At 39.7% G+C, this 23824-nt stretch overlaps 1 protein-coding gene across 4 annotated transcripts in view; it reads left to right on the forward strand.

Annotated features, from left to right (window-relative positions):
* Positions 1-23824, forward strand: part of SEC24D (SEC24 homolog D, COPII coat complex component) — a 109320-nt gene that overhangs the window by 73991 nt on the left and 11505 nt on the right. For all 4 annotated transcript variants that reach the window (XM_074588485.1, XM_074588486.1, XM_074588484.1 and 1 more), the window contains exons 9-11: positions 15643-15781; positions 17499-17614; positions 20456-20580. In XM_074588485.1, the coding sequence (XP_074444586.1) occupies positions 15643-15781; positions 17499-17614; positions 20456-20580 (380 nt within the window). The remainder of the gene's footprint in view (positions 1-15642; positions 15782-17498; positions 17615-20455; positions 20581-23824) is intronic.

Below are 23824 nucleotides of genomic sequence, written 5' to 3' on the forward strand. Positions count from 1 at the left end.
CCCAGGTAGCACTTATGATTCCGCTTTCATGTCGGCTCTTCGTTTGTGCATCTTTCAGTCTGCCTCTAGTTATTTAGGTTCCCCATGCATGGCTTCCCTGTCTTCTGCATAGTGTTTGGGTAGGGTGAGCAATGAGTTGCTAAAATCTAAATCTCTTCTGCATATGTAAATTAGCAGTATGTACAAACACTTGTACTTGACCAAGTTCAGGATGGTTTTCCCAGGGTTGGTAAAAAGACGTACTTAGTGACCCACCAGTTCTGAAGTGTTAGTGCTCTCAAGCTGTTGGAAAGGTCAGTGGAATTCATTAATCTGTAGAGAGTAGTGTATTATTCCCTGCCCGCTTTCTTGGAAGAGGCTAAAAAACTCTGAAAAATGTCTCTCAAAATTGGCAAAAGTCCAGCATGGAAAATTTTAGTATGAACAGTTACAGCTTGGTAAAGTTATAAGAACTGAAGAGATGGTGCTGTAGTAGGAAGTGCTGGGCAGTTCTTAGCCGAGGCAGTTTTTCCAAAGCTTGCCTGTGCCCTTTGTCTTTGCTGCTGCTGCCAAAATAAGATCTTGCTCTTAAGATCTTCCAATAAAATGGTCTTCTGTATGGGATTTATAACCACTTTAATTCTGAAAAGCCACTTAATTTGAAAGAACTGTGCTTTTTATAGAGGTGAAATACGTTCAGGGGTTTATTTGTGTTTCTCAGTTTCCTAGTATGGTGCATACTGCCTGGAACTAGCGACTGCAAGGCACAGAATGTTCATTGTTTCGGAATATCTAGCCTATCTTATGGATGCTTTAAAGTGCATTTTAACAATGCCTACAGGTGATGCTCATCACGTGTTACAGGGCTCAGTACAAAGTGGGAATCTGTCTAATCACTTTATCTCTTGATAAGCAGCAGGTTGTACCTAGTAACTGTTTAAAATAATGATATTTTTTTCCTGGCCTTTCAATGAATAGTTTGCCTTCATTCGTCTGTGCAGCTTTAGCTGCAGTTCTCTCTCTGTTTCTGCGGTTTTTAATATACTCAGTGTTAGCGCAAAGGGAATTCCAGCTCTGTTTTTTTCTGGTGTTTTTCAAAGGAGGGGGAGGAAGAAAAGCAACGGCTGCAAGGGTTTAGTGGACCATGGATGTGAAATGGCCACAAATGGTTTGTGCAGCTGGTAATATGGTTAGGAACAGCTGAGAAACGGAGCTATCTCACCTGAACTGTAAGGACTTTAGCAAATCTATACAGTATACGTAATCCGTTCTGATGCATATTGTGTAGACCATGCTTTTCTGTGTTAGGAAAGCCGTATGAAAAAAGCTATGGGCTATCGGGGTCATTCAGGTCATTGATAGACTTATGAGTGTTCCATAAATATAATTCTTTATTAATTGGTATTTTGCTTTGATCGTCACTTATAGTTGAGGATTAACTTAAAATAGTATATAAAATATATTTGTGTTTTCAGTGGTCTTTTGCCATAGGATTCATGCCTGTCTTTTTTTCCTATGCCATTACTGTGCTAATGCAGAAACAAAGGATTTCAGCACGTCTGAAAGGCAGATTTAAGTTCATTAGTCACATTTTTGGGGAAAGTGGAGTGTCTACACCCAGGAGCTGGTGTCCTGTCTCCGGAAGTGGAAGTGGGAATGTTAGCATACAAAGTGAATAAAAAAGTGTTTTAATTAAGTCTGGCAAAAAAACTGTCAGAAGCTGAGAAATATACAAACTTTTAACAGGGACATCTTTTGAAGACGTGTACAACAGGTGTCTCCATTTCCAGTAAAGAATGGGATACAAATTCTCCCTATGGGAGAATATAAGAAGGCAAAGTAAAATCATCATGGTGCTAGATAAGGATGTTAAATGAAAAGATCTCATGCATGTCCTTGAATAAGTGTAATGTGTCTTGTGGGGGGGAAACCCAAAAACAAAAAAAGTTTGCCCCTGCAGTGAGAAAGAACAAATGTAAAATTACAGAAATGTAGTGGAATGAAAAGATGACGATGCTGTTGCCTTATACCCTGCTAAAAACTTCCCAGGCAATTGAGACCCACTGGACTAATACTGGGTCTGAGAAGTTCCATAGCATCTAGAAGTCTGGTGGAAATTCTGAGTTAAGAGGACACAAAGCCAATATAAGTGAATACAAAAGAAGATATAAAAATACACCTATACCAGTAGGCTGCAATATCAGTCCTCACATCAAGAGAGGAAAGCTCAACTCCACAACAATTTAGGGTTGAAAGGGTAAGAAAGATAAATGCAGGTAAGATGCAGGATTTCAGGTGCTTACACGTAAGCTGGTAAAACTGCACAATGAGAACATTCTAGAGAAACCATTATAAAAATTTAAATAGTAAAACTGGCCACTGAAGAAAAGTTCACAAAGGAGACTTTACTTCAGTAACGTTAAATCACAAGTGAGAGCGGATTAAGGATGTAAGTAGAGACCTTTGAATAGAGATCGTTGTAGGCTTGTGTTTGCTATCCCAAGAGCTGCTAAGTTAGCAACACCTGGCATATATACTGAGCGTCAGAAGAGTGGAGCAAGTGAAATGGGTTTATTCAGAAAAGCTCTCAAGTTAGAGGGGCAAAATCCATGGAGTCTTGCAAAGATTACTGCAAAAAAAAAACCCTACAGCCAATCTAGAAATTTATAAACTAGTGAACATTGTATGTATGCTATATATCATTTGAAACAAAGGCTGTTAAAACATTCATGCCTTACCCCCCCGCAGTGTCTGAACAGCTCTAGACATTTCTGAATCTTATCTTTACCAAGTCCTCATCTATTATTTTTCAAAAGAAACAGTTCACTTTCACTCTCCTGATTTGGATGATCTATGGAAAGTATTTGTTTGTTATAGATTGAGAATACAGTATCATTGTTTGACAGAACTTATTTTTAGTCCACCAGTGCTTTAGCAACAGTCTATAAAAATAAACTAGCTCTTACCGTTATCATCATAGAGCAAGCCCTGCATGAATTTGTTTTGGAGATGTATGAATGTTTCCAGAGCCCGAATAAACCGTGTGATCTTCATTTAACATTTCATACTACTTGCTAACAAAAGGTAATTAAAAGAGTATTTCGTGTTGGAAAAGCAAATATAAACAACTCCAAATACTTATCTATAGTTTTAAATATTTAAATATCTAGTTACCACCTGATTTGCTCCTTAGTAGTTTTGTGTCATCATTCTCTACCATGTTCTTTCCTATATATTTGAATTTATTTTTTTTTTATAAATAGTCATGGGTGGGACTTCAGTATTTCACTTCTCACTTTCTCCTCAGTTAATTAACGAGTTAAAAGATAAAAGTGGAATGGAATTTATTTCTCAGAAATGCTGGTGTTCATGAGCTAAAAGCCATTTAGGCTTTTCAGGATAGCAGACTTTGATAATGACCAGTGCAGCTGGGCTGTTTGGAAAGCCGTGGCTTTTACCATTTTTTATTGGTTTTGTTTTTTTGTTTGTTTCAAGAACAAAGTCAAGTACCAGAGTGTGAATTTTCTTTTAGGCCTCGAGTCTCCTCTTTTTGGTTTTAAATAAGTCATTCAAATGTTAAATAAACACGAAGAATTAGGGAAATCCCAACACTCTTGCGATGTCCCCTGGACTCAGTGGGGACTCGGGTTCTGCTGTCCCTATCCTGTAGCTAGTAAGAAGGGTGAGCAGGCTGTAGCTCTAGTTTGAAGAATATTGTTATGTAGACACATGCATTTATTAGTGGTTACGTGTTCACGCAGAACTTTGGTTTGAGGGGAGTGAGGAACACTTAGTTTGCAGGCAGTAGGAAATGATTCAAATTAAATATCTTACTGGCTGCTCCTTTCTATTAGGGATGTGTTAAAAAGCCCAGACTGTGGAACAGATCCTTGAGGTGCTTGCTGATGATATCTACCCACTGTAAAAAGCTGTTATTTTTATTTTACCCTTTGATTTCTTTTATTTAGTTACTTATTTGCATGGGCCCCTCCCCCATATTGCAGGAGAGCTTAGCTAATTTAAGAGCTTTGGATGATGGGTTCTATCAAAAGACTTTTTTCAAAAGGAATACGTTATATCAACTAGGTCATGCTTATCTGCATGGGGGCTGACTCTTGACAGAACTCAATAGATCTGTATGTCATGACATCCCTCATCGAAAATGACATCAGCTCTTCCTCTGTATTATCCTATTTATCTGTGTGTCTTTTAATGTTCTCCTCCACTGTAGTATCTACCAATTTGCTTTCTGTGGAAGTGGGACTTGCAGGTCTAGCTGTGGGATCACCCAAAAGTTCTTTGTAAAGTTTGGTTTTATATTGCTGCTTTCTTCCCTTTTGGGTACCGAAGCTTAGGTAAGCAATTGAGGGTTTTGTACAGTTCAGTGATTTTACACTGTGAGTCTTCTTAGTCAGGAATGCATGGTTAGACAGTAAAATTGTCCACACTGCTAGTAAGCTTTTTTTAACTATCAAAAGATTATAATTTTAAGAGAACCTTTTCTTCAAAAAGTTTTGAAAGAGAGATTGGCCACAGTTTTGTCCTGTTGTGTGTTTTGAAATGTCTCACCCGTCTCAATGTTGGCTTGTGACTTTGTAATCCGCATACGTACTTGGAACTTGAACTCCTCTTCATATTCCCAACTACTGGAAATGAAATATCAGAGCTCGCTGAATGTTTAACATTTTCCTTTGTGTGGACTTCAGGTGACCCTTTATATCTAGGTTATTCAGAATTGCTTCATGTCTGTTCACAATTCTGGACTTCTCTCCAGTGTAGGTAACAAAAGCTTCCTCATTTCGAATGAGTGCTCCACAGCAAAACCAGCAGGTGTTCACCAGTGAGGAGATAATATTTTGCTATCTCTGAATTGTAAGTGGGACAGATTGTTTTGTATGCTCAGCAGTTCTGGTCTCTGGATTGTCCGAGATCCAGCAGAGACTGATTTTGTCAATGTCTTTGGCACCCACTATCAACGTAATCTATACTAGTTGGCATGTTTGTCTGAAACACGGTGAGAGTAGAAGCCCTGCACATGTGATAAACTGAATACTTAGGGCATTTTGTCTGATGGTGTAGAAACGCTTCTTCACCCTCCAGGAAAGAGGTCTGATCACCAAGTCTATTTCCCAGTTTGTACAAAAGAGTTTGCCTCCATTTAAACTTCCACAGATGGAAGCTGGTGGACCAGAAGGAGAGCATGTGTACCACTACCACGCTGCAGATTACAACTAGGCCAGTTAGTTTAGGGATAGGGCCGTGCTACCAGACATTTCCTCCTCGTTCTTAGGACTGTGTTGGTATTTTTGCAACCAATCCATTGTCGAGCTATTTGGAACAATCAATCCATGTAGAGATTGTCCAGGTAGCATAAACTTGTATCTCGAACTCATTGCTGTATACCATGCTGGTACGTGTGAGTCAAGGCACTACAGTTTCTTCCGTTTTCCAGCTATTAAAATAAAACAAGTTCCAAAGCATCCTTATTGATGCCTTCTTATGGGAGAGAACTGTGAGACTGATCTCACAGTTCAGAGTCTGCCTAGTCTATGGAGCAGGATGGGTATTTGACAATCTATGTTGTCCCGTCAATGCTATTTTATTTTAATTTTTTTTAACTAGCTAGCGCCAGGTTAATGTCTGGGGTTTTTTGCATAGCTCCTCTCCCATGCGTGGTATGGAGAGCCCAGAACTCTCAAGCGTCTCCAGGTGCCTCACCCAGAAAGTTTTATATCACTCTGGAGGCCAGTGCCTGTAAGCTAGGTTTCACAATGCCTAATTTAGGTGCATAAATCCTGTATTAGATGAGGCTTTCCTTATGGAGTATGCCCTGTGCTAGTCTGCATTTGGTAGTAAAGCATTTGAAATTGGACTGCTTCCCAAGACTTCATCATCTAGGAGAAGGCTTTTTGTTAGCCTGTTGGGCTGTAATTACACTCTGTCACTAGAATGAACTTTCAGAGCCAAATTTAGCAAAGGCTTTGGCAGCAAAGCTTTTCCTAATTCAAGTAAATTTTCCAATTTATTTTTTTCTGCCTTTTTGCTTTTAGGGTGCATTTCAAAATACTCTTGAAGTGTACTCTTTAGAATACTTCTGTAGTATGTTGTTCCATGCACCATTGTTGTTACGATAAGGAGGTAATTCTGAAAAAAAAATGGTGCCAGTGACTTGGAAACTTGATGTTTTCGTAAATTTTATTCATATTGTAATCAGAGTTCCTGATTAATTATTTACAAATTTGAAATTTAGACTGGTGAAACGCCTTTATAAAGATGTCATTAGTTCCTGATAAATTGGAGACTGTGTCTGCTCTTCAGAATGGTAATAGAAGAAGAAAAACCTGACTAAGCAACAGTACATGTAGAAGGGAAATAAAAAGTAACATTCATATGCACTTAATTAGCTGGCCAACAATATTGATAATTTGTTTTGCCAACAGAAACGGCACTCAAGAGAAAAATTACTTTGGCTATTGCTAGATACCTCTGTAACTCAAAATAGCAGCTTGAATGGCACCTGCTATTCTGCCTGTGTGTTTTCCTCTACGGACTGCGTGTTGCTCTCCCGAAATGGTGTTTGTCTCCTCTTATGCACTGGCCAAAGCTGATCGTAGCAACAGCAGTAAATTAAACATTGTGAGACTGCGCAAGCTCTAACTGTAAGCTGTCAGAGATGTTACTCAGTTACCTTGGAAACTTCAAGAGTCAGAACACGCTGGTATTTAGGAAGTTCAGGAGGAAAAGTTTGTGCTTTGCTTTTTAAACTGAAGTTGGTATTGCATTTTCAGTTTATATATATTTTACTTACCTGTCTGTATGAGTGCAGTATTTTATTTTCGTTGCAACCATGTAAAGCGTGTAATTATGTAGAAAAACTGTTATTTAAAGTTGAATAGGTAGCTGATGCTGGGTGGGGAGGCTGTGGTTGAATGGTTTGGTTTTGTTTCTTTCGTATCAAACAAACATTGCAACAGGTTACGTCTGGGGCCCAATCACAGCAGGCTCAAATGCTGTCCGCAGAAAAACAGGAGAGACAAAGCCTTCTTTTGCAGAATGTCCCTTCGTTGATTCGGTGGGAGGGGAAGCTCCTCCTCTTGTAGGACAGGAAATAGGTGGAGGGAGCTGCTTTTGCTTACGGTCTCTAGCAGCATTAGGTAATCCACGCGTGCTGAAGAGAGGCATAGATTACCTCCTCAGCCCTAGAGTAAAGGAGCAATAAAACAGGTCTGCGTCCTTCGCAGGTTGCTTAGCTCGTACCTCAGTTCCACACAGCCCCTTACTTGTGACATTCAGCTATAGCTCAGTGTTAATAAAAGAGAGGTGGGTAGTTGCGTACAAACATTATTAATGTTTGGAGGTTCTGGAGTCATCCCAGAAGCATCCCAGTTACTGTAGAAGCGAAAGTATTCATGGAAGAGAGACTTGGAGTATGAACATTCCTGCCTGATGTGGTATTTCTAAAGTAAGAGCTAGTTTTGCTATTGACCTTCAAAACTAACATCATAGAAAGGACTTGGCTTTTAAAAAGTGTATTACACTCATCCCAAATAGCCTTGCTTCAGAGGTGAAGATGTTCAGCGCTGCTTTTTGTTCACGTAACAAAATTTCTCCTAGTACTTTCTAAGTACTCCTGTGGCAATTGGCTAGCTGTAGTTGGCTTGTGAATGCAGCATGACGCTTTAAGTGTGCCCAGTTCTTTCTGATTTCAGTGGAATTAATTAGCCTTAGAGGCATGTTTACTAATAAACATTGTTTAAGAAGGCCTGCAGGTAAGCAGAAGTATCTTATCCACCTCCAATTAAAACAGTCTTAAACTCGTCTATGCCTTTTTTCTAATGAAAGTTTCTTTCTTTAATATGTTTGTCTGTGCAAAAATAGGAACAAAAGAGTTCCTATTGTAGAAAGTTCTCAGGAATGCAACCATGAGTAGTAAGTTTAAAAAGTCACAGTAATGCCTTCTAGCAAAAGAGAAGCAACTCCAGGTTTTTGAGAAGGAAGGAAGGAAGGAAGCCCTCCGTTGATCAGGCTTTCGGGCGTGATCTTAAGTCAGTAATTGCTTTTCTCTCAAATGTTGAAAAATATTGTGTATATATATACATACACACGTGCACGCATACAGACACATCTGTTTATCCACCTATATGTGTGTGTGTATGTATAAAAAGAAAAAAAACACATATTTGGTCTCTAAAGTTGACGATAGCCCAGCAGGCCAGAATGGTCCTGAAATCCAAAGTTTGGTTTTGGTTTTGTTCTTCCTACAATGGCATGAGTAACATCAATAATGTTCTTCGGATGCAGAATTTCATCTAGGAAAAGTGTTGCTTCGGAAATCACTACACTACGTTTAGATTTATTTACAAACGTAAAGATTTATTCCCTAAACCTAGAGCTGCATGTTCCACGAGTACTATTTGGAGTGTTGCTTGATTTGCTATCCTAAGGATATTCTAGAGCATGTTAGACATGGTGACAGCGTTGGTCTTTGACCTTCTAAAACAGAATTGATAGGCCAGTTTACCCATTATCTGTGTATGTTATAGACTGGGCCCATGTTTTAAACTGTGGTGTTAGATTTATCATTTATTTAGCGATCTTGAAAATTTTTGTGAGGATAAACTAATACGGATGTGACCATACAATGCATGCAAGAGACTGGTCCTGTCAAGAAGTCGTCAGTAGTATTTGGAGCCCAAATTTTGTCTGCTATTTTGAAGATCCTCTAGAGCTCTCCTGCAGGGATCTGCAAAAAATAAAAATGATGCCGGAATGAGGTGTCTTTAAGAGTTCTATTTACTTGTGTAAAATATGTTGCTAAATATCTTTTATTTTGTTCTGTGCGGAATGAATTCAAACCAGACGGAGAACAAATCACTGAAAAAATCACACTTCTATTTTTATTGTGAAACTCCTATGATCAATAAAGCTAGACAACCTTCCTTGTTGTTGTTACTTAAGCATTTTTGTAAAGAAGCCTCCTAAAACTTACCTGTCTTATTTTTCAATGATTTTACAGCTAGTGTAACAATCATGCCTAAAAATCTCAGCCAAGGACCACAGTGCTGGACCATCTGTGATACAGATACGCGGGAAGTGGAGCTGTGGATTAGTACAGGCATGAACCTGAGTCCTTTCATGTGATTGCGTGTGTGCATATTGCCCTCAGGGGTGCTAACAGGAAGGCGGGGGGAGAATGATATGACGACGACAGCACTGTCCTAGGGTAGTTTTGTTTGACTCTCACACCTTCCCCAGCTCCCCCAGTTGCTAGGATGAGTACAGGCTGGACTGAGGCAGGTCTTGCTTGAGATCTGATTGTTTTAAAGTGCTAACATTTTGAAAGTCTGTTGTTCAGCACAGTTTCTTGATTATCCAATTTCACGCTCCCGCTTATATCATGAGTTAATCCTGGCTGCTGACCTTCACTTGAGATACAGCATGTCCGTACATCCAAATAACAGTCGGCGCTTCAAAGCTGAGAAGTGCTGGAGAGAGCTGACTTGTTAATGCTTGGTATTCTTGGTCTGGGATCGTGACTGGGAGAACTTATGGTGCCTCTCCTAAACATGGATAGTAAACTTTTTTCCTTTTTTTGCCTTCCCCCTCCCTCTCACCCCTTGCCCCCACCTTTTGTCACCTATATGATACGGAAGTTATAAAGCTAATTAATTTTGGTGTCTCTTTACATCGAAATTTGATCATTATTACATGTTTTTTCCCCCATCCTCAAACTTCTTAAAATCCTTCTCATGTTGAATAGAGTAGCCTGTGTTTACGGTCTTCACGCTGCCAACTCTGGTTAGTTGCAATGCTTCCCTTAGAAAGGGAATGCTGAGTAAGGATTTCAAGGACAGCCTGAGGTATGATCCACCGAAATCAGTAACTCATTTTCTGTTTATTTTAATACGCACTGGATCATATCTTATGTGCAGTGTCAACTTGAAATTCAGCTGCCACGCCGTGGTACTTTCCACACTGCTGGGTACGCAGGGGAATACTCAGGCTGGGTCTGAGGGGGCGTTGAGGAAGAAGGTTTGAACATGCTGCTTGTGTTCTCATGTGGCCTGTAAAAATCGGGATAGAGCCAAGAGATACTGCATTATGTGGTTGATGCTTTAGCCGTGCTGCAGTTATGCCGAACAAAGAAAATAGATTAAAAAGGACTGGGTTGCAAAAAATACTTGAACCTGCTGTGAACCCTGCAGAGGAGATAGTCCAAATTGGCTTGAGTCATCAACTGAGGAGGCTGACAGTGTTCAACATCTAAAAACCAAGAACAGGCAAAATAATTTCTGTCTTCAGAGGGAATGGCTTCTGATAAAAGACAGTAAGAACATCACAAAGGGAAATGCTTTCTTGACATTTTAATGCGAATCAGTAAAGCAACTCTAAACCAAGGGATTATTTGTAGACTGGTTAATCTTTCTCAAAAGCAATCTATGATAGTATAATAAAAGAAAACAAACCCCTTCAATAGTCCTAGGAAACAGAGACAGTTTGGTTCATGACCTAGTTTGTTTTCCAGAAACATCAGTGCTATGTTTCAAAATTCTCTTCGATTATCCAGAGGAGTTTTTTCCTCATCTCTTTACTGTGCTAATTAAACGCAGGATTTACTCTGGGCGGTGGTACCACGCTTGGTCAACAGCCTTCTCCTCTGTTCATTAGAAGGTTCTGTTGTATAGTGTATCTTTAAATTCTCAGGTGAATATTTTAATAATTAGACTTGCAGCAATGTCAGTGTAAATAATGACTGCAGAAACACTGCCTTTCTGAACTTGTTGCCCTGGCAAACTGTACAGCTTGTCTGTTTAATGGACTGTATGGATGAATAGTTGGCAGGTTTTGTGTCTTTTGTTCTGTTAAATCAGCCATGCAAATACAGTGTTCGCTGTAGATCAGAAGTATAAAATATTTTATCTGCTGTAGTACTACTGATCACGGAGTACAATTTTAAGTCATATGGGAAGTCATCAGGAGTTATGTATCTGTGCAGCTCTCCAAACCTGTGAGATATTCTTCTTTTTGAAACGAATAGCTCTCATCGAAACATGTCCTGAAATATTGGATCCCCTAAATCTGGGGGTTTCATACGGTGTGCTTTCAGAATCGTTTGCCCCTGAGATAATTTGTAGTTGAAGAGGCAACTTGTCATGTGTAGTAGGCAGTGTTACATTGTGTAGGGCGACCCTCTGTGTCTTCCAGCAGTAATGTTCTTCAAAAGCGTATAGAAGAGCTGGTGACAAGTTCCTCTTGTGGGGGTGAGTACGGGTGTGATAGAGACACTGACCTAACTGAAAACTACGCTCATAGAAAGAGGTTTTGTGTTCTTGGATGTAACCAAATTTCACAAGCTGTGTTGAGCCTCTCCAACACGATAGCATTCCTGCTGTTTCAGTGCTGAATGTTAAATGCACCTAAACGATGGTAGAGTCAAATTAAGGGCAAAAACGTAGTTTCTAATGTAGACTTGTCACTGTACTGGTAGGGTCTATGTCAAGGAGTGGATAGGAATCTGCCTTAGATGCGGTAGGTAGGAAAAGGCAAAGATAAGGTGTGATCCCGTCACATGTGGACGTTTGTCTTCAGCACAGGTACAAAATATTTCTTGCAGCCCAGACTGTATGCCAGTCTGGCAATGAAAGCAGGTGCTGTATAGATTTTATTTTGTTGTGCGATAAATGGCTAGTTTTCTTCAGTGTTTGCATATGCCTTGTTCCCCAGAGGTTCTTTCTCTCTTAGGATTTTTCTCTTCAGACACCTTTCCAGAGATGTGCCATGACCATCTTGAGCTTCATCACAGTCCTTACTCCTACATTTATCCTTTCCAGCTGTGGCCCTGATCCTGCAATATGAATCCAGTGATACTTTGCAGGCATCCCAGGGAACCCTCAGGAGTGTGTCAGGGCTTCATTTTTATAGCAAGCAATAGTAATTCAGCTTTCTCAGACTTTAAAGCCCAGGTTACAGTCCCTTTGGAAATTTTTATGGATGTATTTCATCTTGGAACTGTGCCACCAATGTCTATCTATTTCTTTGTGATATTATTCTGACTCCTGAGAGATGTTCTTGCTGAAATATTTCCAAAATAAAACTCTTGCTGTCACAGCTATATTTGGACTAATAGTGGGATAAGTTATGGTTTATCAGATCGGCTTTCAGGACTTGCACTCCAGCAGGGCCCTGAGGTTCCAGAGAAGGGAAAGTTTATGCAGGTCTCCTACAGCATTTCCCATCTCTTCTGCCCAATCCTCCTTTGCTTTAAATTAAAACTATAATGTTCTGCCTTTCCACTCTTTCAGCTTACATAAAAGGAATCACTTTTATGTGTCCCGTTCAGATTTAGGCTGCCAAGTATTAGTTTAGTCATTGGTTTTGAGAAGTATTTATATTTTGATAGCGTTGCAACACCAGCAATCAATACCTAAGTGTTCCTTTTTGTGAGGTCCCTCTCTGTTCTCGATTAGGTGGTCCAAATAGGCAAATGGGACAAAGGTTTGTGAAGAGATGAGGGGGAAGAGAAGTGTCAGGCCCATAACAAGTCCACAAGCGTAGCAAATGTCTAAATAGTTCTGGTAGGTATCTAACTTTATTCACTTATTATTGGTAGAGATTGGAGAAGAGAGAAAGAAAACACCGATACTTTATAGTAGAAAGGCACAAGGAGTATTGCATTTGTTTAAAAAAACAAAACAAAAACAAAAAAAGTTGTGTTTGTTTTTGTTTTTGTTTTTTTTTGTCTTATTCCCCTCCTATGAGAGTTTGCCACCGACTTCCATGGGACCATGAACAGATCTGTGCTTTATCTTCTGGTGCACAGTGACATCTACAGAGAGTGGAGCACATCAGACAAGGCTTTCCCATTTAGTACCGTGTCTTTTTCTGACTGTTTTTCTTTCATGATTCATTAGTTTAAACTTATTACTTTATGTTATGCTTTTAAGTGCATTTACGATATTTTTTATCTTTGTACATTCCCATGGAAATGTACCTATTATTTTAAAAAAACTTGCTTCACCCTGACAGAAGTTATTTTGACCGTTGGAAATGCAATAGCAGTTTACATACCCAAACAGAAATTACTTTCTCTTGATGGATAGAATGTCTAGTCTTACAGTATAGCGCCCTGGAAAGTTTCAGCTTTTTTGAGGTAAAATTTCTTTCACAACTGTGTTGTTCACATCAAGAAGTGAGTTTTTGATGTTTTCCATCTGGGTGCTTGTTCTGAAACTATCATACAGATAGCTTTATTATTAGATGTGTTCATTATTGATAATAATGTTTTAAATTATTTAGAGAAAATACTAAAATGTAAATTCCATTTAATTTCAAAAAATTCCAATTGAATAAATCAATAAAGGTAAATGTAGGGCTTTTTTGCAGGATTTTTCTTTGTCAGACAAAGTCCTTAATTCTGTTGTGTGCATTTTTGGTTGGTTTGGCTTCATTAATTTATTTTCCTTCCCTTTAATTTTACTTTTTTTTAAGTTCCTGCAAGCTTATTAGGAAGGAAGAAATAGCTAGCTTCTGCAGTGTGATTTTATTGGTGTTTCATCCTTTGCTTCTCTGGGCAAAACAAAACAGAATCCAGGCTAGTATACATTTACAGAAGGTGGCCTGTGGATACTATTTTCCCAAGGCCTGAACACGTGTTTTAACCGCATGCACTGCGGATAGTCTCAGTAGCTTCAAGACAACCGTTTAATGCATAAAGTTGAACATGCATGTAGATCTTTGCAAACATAGCCCTTAGGCTACTGAGGTTTTAACCCCACATTTTAAAAAGGACTGTTTTTTTTAAAAGGAAGTTAAAGGGAGGGGAAAACTAAAATTTCCACTCCAAATATGAAAAGACAAGGCAAAAAGACATTACTTTTATTTCTGCTGTCTTTAAAAAGGTAATTTATTAAGTGTGTGTAAGAATGTAGACACTTAGGCTCTGAGCTTCACGGCATTTATTTTTTGATTGTTCTTGTTCATGTTTCTAATGTAAAGGTCTTAATTTGGTATTTCAAAATATGATCATTTGGGGGTGATTTTTCTTTGCTCTTGGATAATATTAAGTGTTTCAAAACAAGTTTTAATGTATAAATGCACCAGGACTTGTCTCAGTCTTGTTTTTTCCCCTACCGGGTCAGATACTATAATAATAATAATTGCAAACCAGATCCAGGCCTCATTAAACTAATACAGCAGAATGATAATCAGAAAATTGCCAAGTAATGAACAAAACCCAGAAGTTTTAAAACTTATTAAGCGATTGTGGGTGATGAGCGGGTTTTATAGCCAAGGCTTTCATGTCTGAAAAATGACCCTGATAGTTTGGCAGCTGACATTATTGGTTAATTTGTGTTAAACTCAATTTTCGTAGAAGAAAGAACACAATGTAAAATAATATCTCAGTGGAGCAGGAGGGAGTACTTAAAACCCATGTAGTAAAAATGTACTCATATGTATAAAAACCTTGGCAAAAAGCATTAAACCCTTTGGAGAAATAAATGAGTAAAATAGCCTCTGTAAAACGTAAACAAACAATAAAATACGTGTAAGCAGTGAATGCTAGAAGGACATGAATGATTTTCTAGGTATTCAAAGGCTCTTATGCTCCAATAAAAGATAAAGCGTATGACAGATAAACTATGTCCATTCCTGAAGGAGAGACAGAATAATTAAAAAAAAAAAGTGAATACGTGAGTGGTAAAGTTTTAGCATTCAAAGGCTGTCAGCATTTTTCCTCTTGTAGAGATCTGTTATGTGTCCAAACTCTGGATTTCTCTTCTTACGCTCAGAGTTTTTTCTTTAGGATTGAAGGCAGTAAGAAAAAACGGAAAAATAGAAAACATAGAGTTTCACAAATAATTGAGCAAACTACCATTTTTATAGTGATTTCAAGTTTGACTTTTCTAACATGAAGTATAATTGCAGGAATCTTTCAATTGCTGCACAGTTATTACTGAAAGAGGCATCTGGACAATGTCTTCCATTAGCCGTGGGTTTTGGCTGAGGCTATAAGCCAGCATGGTCACTGTAATTAAACTGACAAGTGCTTGAGATACTGTATTTGTTTGCTGTATGTACTTCCCTTCAATAAATATTAGTATTTCTTCTGAATCTCTTACTCTAGCTGGTGACCCTGACGACGTTGAAACGGTAGTGTAGCCTGATGCAACATGGCAGCATTGCGGGGGCAGCATTTAGGACAAAATATTCAAAGCTTTCTTAACAAAAACCTATTTGAGAAACCATTTGCAATAGAGGAGCAGAAATAGATTTCTTCAGGAAAAACTCAATCTGACAGAGAAGGCAAAATACCTGACTCCAGCAGCTTTCTCTTAGTGAGCTGTAAGAACCCTTTGCTGGAGAAAATCAGCCTGGAGCCCTAAATGTCCAGTGTTTTCAAACTTTGTAGGCTTTTGGTGCGAATCCTTACTCTCTTTCTGATCAATGGCAGAATATGCCTCTGAACTTGCAAATTTAGCCCCTCAGGGGATCAGTGGGCTTGAGCCAACCGTGCTGCAGATCTTGGGTTAATGCTGGACAACGAATGATCTCTTGATCAGGTCATCTCTAACCGGAGTTAAGTCAGGCAGTAGCTTTCTAGCCCACTTTATTTGGTTTCGAGTTTGCATTGTTTTTTATAACTTCATCTACCTCTTCATCTAGACACCTCTTTATGTTGTAAACCATGGTGAGACTGGACCAATCCGATGCAACCGATGCAAGGCTTATATGTGTCCCTTCATGCAGTTTATTGAAGGTGGAAGAAGATACCAGTGTGGATTTTGCAACTGTATAAATGATGGTAAGTGATGTTTCCCTGATCTGTGATTCATACGAATTCCCTAAAACGTAAAAGAAACTATATCCCTAACATTTTCTTGACTTGCTGACTTGATGAGAAAATAGTTTAGTGAGGTGCGGTAGCTAAGCCTATTTCACAAATCAAAAAAATACTACCCAAGAAAAAACAGGTAGAAAACACTTGTTCGGTAGAATATAAAAAAAAAAAAGAAATACATGAAAAATAACGCTGACTCATGAAGTCCAGTCTGATACGATGAAAACTTTATTTAAAAATAGTATGTCAACACAGGATACAAAGCTGCTTGTATTGCTAACTGAAAGCAACTTTTGTGTGGAAAAAATTAATTTCTTTAAGAAATCTAAATGTCCAGCAAGAACCAAATATTTAGAACCATGTTAGCCTGGTCCTGTCCATGACTGTGGATGCAATAGTTAAATAACCTATTAATCTTACTGTGACAAGTGTTGGTTTTCACAGAAGATACCATGCCATATTTGTTCAAGCGTGCTGCATGTGACTCATAACTGTTCTTGTGCTCTTGGCTAAATCCCAGATCTTTGCCTGAACTAGCCTTTCTAGACATTTGTATCAAGTTGGATTTCCTCCGCTGGATCACAGCAGTATAGTGCTTTCCCTAATACAGTAATCTCTTCAACTCTGAAACGCGAACCTTTACAGACTCGCTCCAGCTTCTTTTCTGCCTGGTGTTCAAACGTCCGTGCAAGCCTAGCAGATAACAGATTTCATCGTTTGTTAGCAATTTAAACTCTCATAAAGAGAAATTTAAATGCGTTGTGAGCGTTTTAAGAAAGACATTTAAGTTGCAGTGTCATTTTAAATCATGCTTTGTATTACTACAGTGTCTTTTATCCAAGTCAGAAAGCACTTAAAAAAAAAAAATCTTAATGAGGACTAAAAATGGCCAGTAGACTAGGTAGCTATTCCACCCACTCACACACACACATACACTTTACAGGCAAAAGTGTGAAAAATAAGCATTCTAAATGTATATTGATTGAGGAAAGAGGACCTAAAATCCAGAGGTGACTCTTCCCCAGGGTGACCCTAAACGTTAGACTAGCTGTATATAAATGGTTGGTGGCAAACCCACTTGATTTCTTAACGCCTTCGAGTTCTGCACCTTTTATCTGTAGCCGCAAAAGGCTCCTGATATAATAGACCCAATGCGCTTTGCTATGCAGTAGGCCGGCGTTGGGAACCTTGGAGAACTGTTTCCAGTGGAATGGTGTCTTTGCATAACGCAGTACAGGACTGAGGAAAAGTGCTGGTTTTACCACTGTCCCTCTGTAGGGTTCTGGCTCCAGTGGTTTGAATTAAGCTGTGAGTAGGCTGCATCCAGTATCAAAATAGTCACTGTTACACCCTCTGTATCCTGAGGGTAACAGACTCCTGCGTATAGAAATGACCTGGGTCAGTTTTACCTACTCAAGCCTGGCAGTGTAGAAGTGGGAGAATATGCTCCAACTACAAAAGGAGCTGGCATTACTGGAATGTTGTGGGTTTTTGTTTGTTTGGCGTTTTTTAAGCCAATGCTGGGGGCAAAAACCCACCATTGCAACCTGGATAAGTGTTTAAACTCTTCCCTTGATCAGTAACAAAGGAGCCTGCGCCAGTACATTGAAAGCAGTTGTTGTGTTGTTCCCCTCCTCTCCAAAATATAAATGGTTTTTCCTGCTCTTGTGTTGGCTTTTAGTCCCTCCATTCTTCTTTCAACATCTGGACCACATTGGCCGACGGGTAGACCACTATGAAAGGCCCGAGCTATCTCTGGGATCTTATGAATACGTTGCTACTTTGGATTATTGCCGAGTGAGTATTTCCAGTATGCAAACTAATTTTTTATGTCAAAACAAACAAAATCCTTTTAATACCTACAGTAGAGTAAACGCACTTGTAAACTGAATATCAGAGTACAGGAACATTCTAGAAAATGTAGATAGATGTGGAGAATTTGAGCTTACTGTATTTTGTACTTTTGTGCTGCAAGTAAGAGTAACAAATAGCGCCGCAAAGTCATGGATCGTCAGTCTTTAACTGGGGCATTCGTTGGGTCCCATCTAGCACGTTGCGCTGTTTAGAGGATATACTTGGCATTCTGATGCAGCACTGCATTTTAGATGCGTGTCTTCTATTGATTTTGAAGACAGACACACGCCTAAATTGCCTTCCCAATAGTGAAAACCTTAACTGGATTCTTGTAATCCTTTCCTGGCAAGAGTGGTTTTAGTATTCTGACCGCTAAGTGATTTACATTGGAATGGGTTCTCTCTCCTAATATTAACTCACTGAAGAACTCAATCCAAAGCCCACTCAAGCCACTGTAAGTAATTGTAATTGTTTTTATTAGAGAACTGTATTTGATACTTCTGAAAGCTTAAGTTACTTAAACTTCTCAAACTTTAGCTCATTTTACAAAATTGCAAGCGTGACTTCAGCTGTCCACAGTGTGGATGTATTTTTCTGTTCTTGCTGGAATCAGCAGATTTTTTTTCATGTCAGTAGAACTGAGGTCATGATAAGGTTAGGAAAGGCAACTGGATCCTACAAAGTCTTGAAGTAGGTACCAGTAACTTCCTCAGACCATCAAATTATTGCTGGTATGAAGAAAACAGGTTTAATTCTGCTTTCTTCCAAAAGCTAGTGAAATCCCTGAGACGACCTATATAGATTTTACTGAAATCTGTGTTAAACCCCAGAACAGGAGAGAATTGTAGTGAGGCATTACAGAAATACGGTACGGGATCCTCAGTGTATATCCAGTGTAGCTCCATCAAATTTCGTTAAGCTTTGCTGGTTTCTGGCAGCTAAACTTTTGAAAACTCATGTGTACCGAATGGCTCTGGGCCGTTTTCGCAGTTCTTTTTCTCTGCCCTGGAGTGTGACCCTGTGGGATGCAGTCATCGTCACAATGCATCTTCCAGTGCAGTGGCTTTTGCCATATAGCTTAAATCAAGGAGTTTCCTTGATAAAAGTCATCCGGCGTGGTCTGTCGTCTTGTTGCAAAGACCCCTCCATAGACTTACTCGAGTGTTACCAAAAAAGAAATCTCTTACGAAATTAACACTTAACACTGGAAATGCTGAGTCATTAAATTCTGCAGAAGTGAATACTATTTGATAACTCATTTTTCATTTTCCTCCAAGTTGCAAAGGTCCAATTCTTTTATAAATCCAGTTTAAGACCAGAACTGAAAAGTCATTTCCTTTTGTGCTTATCAAATGACAAGGATGAACAGCTACAAAAAATGTTAACAAATAACAGCTGTTTTGCATTATTGCACTCCTGCTAAGCGGATGTGGCACGAGCAGAAGTCCTCGTTTCTACCATATATTTGTCAGAAATTACACAGGGATTCTTTATAAAGAATACAAGAGTGTAGAAGTAGTGTTTGATACAGTTTTTGAAGCTAGAATCCAAGTGCAGTGAACAGAACAGCTTCTAAAACTACCGCCTGGTTTTAGTTCACAGGAATTAATCCTGATTTACATGACTCAAATGAAGTGAGATCAAGGCTATAATGTTCACTTTAAAGTGTGCCACAGATTATGAATAAATTGTAATTCAAGGGTTAGATGATTTTTGTCTTAAATGGCTTTTTCTGAGGTTTAGTTTAACAAGCATAATTTGCTTAAGTGGTCAGAACTCTGTATACGAAGGCGGTGAAACAGCGTGATGGAAAAGCTGACCTAAATTTGACATCAAGTAATGGCCACTACTCATCTTAATGGGAATTAGGAAAACTGATCTTAGGGAGTATGATGATCATTGTTGCTATGTTCACTTTATATGATCGTTTTCCTGGGTACATCTCTAAGCATTACATTGCTTTATTTGGAAACAAAAAAACCCCTTCATGTTAGCTTACTTTTTCTTACTTACAGAAACTCGGGTCAGTAGGGTAGGTCACGATTTGAGTGACACTTAAATTACGACTAAGAGGAATTCCCAAAGGAATCCAGACCAGCCCAAGTCACTGCTGTGTATGCAGCAGTGACATACGTTGAATGTTCCACTCTCCTGCTTTGATTATCTTACAGAAAGTCAGCTTATTCCTGAAGGTACAGTTCAGCTGTCCAGAATGCACTGGATCCTCAGCCAGCAAGACAGACAGACAGGATGCGGATGTCCACCACTTAGTACTGCCGAAATTCTTTAATTCTGGTTCAGTACTGAAGTTGTATTTTCTGTTTCTAGATTGGTTAGAAATAACTTAAGGGTCGTTAGAAGCAAACGCTAACAAAAACTGAATCTAAACATTCGCGTTAACAGAACGGTATTGCATATTGATACAGGGAATGCCGAACAAGTATGGGTACAGAAAAAAGCCAGAAGGCAATTTTGTTTAAACACTTGAATTCCAGCAGAACGTGTTTGTGTTTCATCTTATCTAATAAACTGTTACCCTTTACATATTTTATTCCATTAGGATGCTATTTTCCAGTAATAGTGTTTTATTCCAGGGGTGGACTTTACCCAATACGTGTCAGCTTTCTGCAGTAGTTACTCTTCATGATCCATAGTATTTTTCAAACAGCTACACACTGTATTTAGATTGCCTTACGCTACCACCTGTGAATTTTTTCGACGTAACAGTACACTGTCTGATTTTCCCTGGGAATGGTCTTTTTTTTTTTTCTTTTTTTTCTGTAGAACAACAAGCCTCCAAAGCCACCAGCTTATATCTTCATGATCGATGTATCGTACAGAAACATAAACAGTGGCCTAGTTAAACTCATATGTGACGAACTGAAGACTCTGCTAGATAAACTTCCAAGGTAAAGAAACATAAGCATGCTTTGCTTAACTCAACTACGCTGCAGTTTTCACGCAGCTTTGCATGTTGAGAGGTAAAAACAAGCTACCGAAAACGTCAAAATTTACAGTAGAGTCATCTTTGGGGTGACAGTGACCAAATGTTAATTCTAATGCTGCTGGCAGTTCTTAGACTTTAATGTCTGGGCTTACTATATGAATGGAAAGAATCTGTTATGCTAATTGCACATGTAGCTTGCATTCTTTTCCTTTCTTGTAGTGAACTCTAGTGGTGTTAAGGGCTAAGTCCCAGCCTGTAGGTTTGACTTGCCCTGCTGTAGCTCAGTTTACGGCAATGTTGCTTTTCTCATTAAACCGAACAGGGAAATACCAAAAACGGAATACTCAAGAATTGCAAATCTCTAAATCCATAAAGTTGGTGATTTGTATCTTCAGCTATTATTGTTAATTATCAAAACTTCTAAAGCTACTTGCTGTGCTGTGATACTTCTCTGTCCTGGTACGTATCTGAGAGGAGAACAAATCTTCTAGGCAACAAACATTTTACGAAATATAGCACATCCGTTTGTGAGCATTAAGCACACAGTAGTAGTATTACTGCAGATCAGTATTAATGACAGAATATTATTTTAGTGTCGTTTAGTACAGTTTTTAGTACAGTATATTAGTATATTTTTCATTAGTTTAAATAATGCAGACACACATAGTTAAATGAGAGCAGTGACAGACTGAGAAATGAAGTAGACAAGATGTTTCTCAGCCAAGGCATATAAAAGTATTGAAGAAAATGCAGAAAGAAAACGCATTCCAAATAACAATACTTGCAGAGGGAGAACAGACTTAAGAAATTAACGTATTTAGGAACTGAGGAAGTGAATTAGGAAGTTCGGAAGTTAAGACGTACGTAAATACTTAGGAAGTGAGTAAAGAAGGAAGTAAGGATCTTCCTGTCTTACTTCCCAAGTTCCTAACTTACTTCCTCCGTCACTATATAGGTTGTCAATTCCTCACTTCCTGTCTTACTTCCTAAGTTTCTAACTTACTTCCTCCGTCGCTATACCTGTCGTCACTTCCTCACTTCCTACGTTACTTCCTAACTTGCAAACTTACTTCCTCCGTTGCTCTGTAGGTCGTCACTTCCTCACTTCCTACGTTACTTCCTAAGTTACTTCCAAACTTGCAAACTTAATTCCTCCGTTGCTATATAGGTCGTCACTTCGTCACCTACTAAGTTACTTCCTGTCTTACTTCCTACCATGCAGTCGCACTTCCTCCGTCGCTATATAGGGCGCCACTTCCTCCCGTCCTAAGTTGCTTCCTGTCTCACTTCCTAACATGCAGTTGCACTTCCTCCCTCGCTATATAAGTCGTCACTTCCTCAAGTCCTAAGTTACTTCCTCCCGTCCCAAGTTACTTCCTGTCGCACTTCCTCCCTCGCTATATAGGGCGGCACTTCCTCGTCTCCGAAGTTACTTCCTGTCCCACTTCCTGGCGTGCAGTCGCACTTCCTGCCTCGCTATATAGGGAGCCACTTCCTCGTCTCCGAAGTTACTTCCTCCCGTCCCGAGTTACTTCCTGTCGCACTTCCTGGCGCGCAGTCGCACTTCCTCCCTCGCTATAGAGGTCATCACTTCCTCACTTCCTGACTTATTTCCTGTCTCACTTCCTGCCCTCCCAGCTTACCTGTTACTGAAGAGCAGTTACGGCCCCTCTGGAGTTTGCCCCGGTGCTGCGGCTGTTGGTGCGCTGCTGAGCTGCCGTGTGTCGGTTGCCGTGCAGAGGGTGGGTGCTGGGCGCTGCCATTGATTTTGGCGGGGCCGAGGCTTTTTCACTGCCCCGGCTGAGGAGCGTGTTCCCACCCTGGCTGCCCTGCTGCGGTGAGGGCCGAGGTGACTGTTAACAGTCCTTTGTTTCTTCTGAGGTTAAACAGCCGATTGTTTTGCGCTAAGGGGGCAGTAATTGGGAATACAGTGGTCGGGCGCCTCTGTTAAAGTCTCCGGGTGCGATAGTAACATCTGTAGGAGCCTGTGTACGTTGTTACCCTGTTTGTCGATAAGCGTATTTCTTTGTGTTAAATTTTTTACAACTATAACCTTCCATGAGTGATGACTTCTATAAACTAAAGAAAGTACAATCAGCTCGGCTATTTCTGTGGTTCCTATTGCTGCAGTCTCAAAGAACTTTGTGGTATAGAGTTATACATCCTGGTGAGATTAAACAGTAATTCTTGCTGTTCACTTTCTACAAATTTAAACCGAGGCGTTAACTGGGCGTTATTTAATTAGAAATTAAATCATTTCCTCTTAGGTTATAGGTTAGATCAGTGGCATAGCTGGGATTTCCGTTTCAGTGCTTTGAATATGCAAGTTCCAAACGTGCAAAACGTGTGAAAGCGTTTACGCGCAGACTGGCTATTGGGTGGCTTTGCGAGGCCTCACCACTGGTCGGGTGGCTGCTGAAACGGTCAGTGCTGCCGTACGGAGCACACGGGCTGACCCATAGTCACTGCACGTACCACAGCCTTCCTCTCTGGCACTTCTTGTGCTGAAGGCTTTGGGTTGCCATTTACGAGAGGAACACCCTGCTGTAAGAAGGGGCTATTTTATTAGTAATTAAGACCGATTTTTTGAATAGGACTGCCTTTTAGGGAAAAGCTCGCTAAATTTAGGACCGCAAACCTGGTAGGTCTGCTAGTACCGGCGGCTGCTACCGATGGCAGAGCGGACTGCCGCGTGGAGCTGCCTCTCTAAGCGGAGGTCGAGCCTGCTGCCGGCACTGCCCCTGCAGGCGCAGCTCACAGCGCCCACGTGCCGGCTTCAGTTGGCCTGCAAACTTACTAGCAATAAAGAGCAATTTCTACAGCGCGTTTTATGCGCGATACACAGCGATGGAGGATCTAACAGCTTTTGTTAGTCCAGCTCAAGCAGAAGATGGACCCACCAAAGTCACCAGATGCTATTCAAGCCTAAATGCTGTTCTTACTAGGCATCAGTCATCAGTGTCACAGAATTACAATGTCTTCTAAATAAAGCTGCTTTTCTGATTATAACTTGTAACTAATTGTCCTGTTCTCTCTTTTCTATGTTTTGAGGACAACATGGTTTATACTTTATCTGAGGGACTTTTGACTGCTTGGATAGGATGCACAGCTGATAGGGTTGACATAAATACATATTTTTTTAAAAACTAAATAATGCAGCAGTTGATTTTATCAGAGTGTTTTAATTTGACCTAAGGCAAAGATTA

Source organism: Larus michahellis, chromosome 5, assembly GCF_964199755.1.
Source record: "Larus michahellis chromosome 5, bLarMic1.1, whole genome shotgun sequence".
Taxonomy (NCBI): Eukaryota; Metazoa; Chordata; class Aves; order Charadriiformes; family Laridae; genus Larus; species Larus michahellis.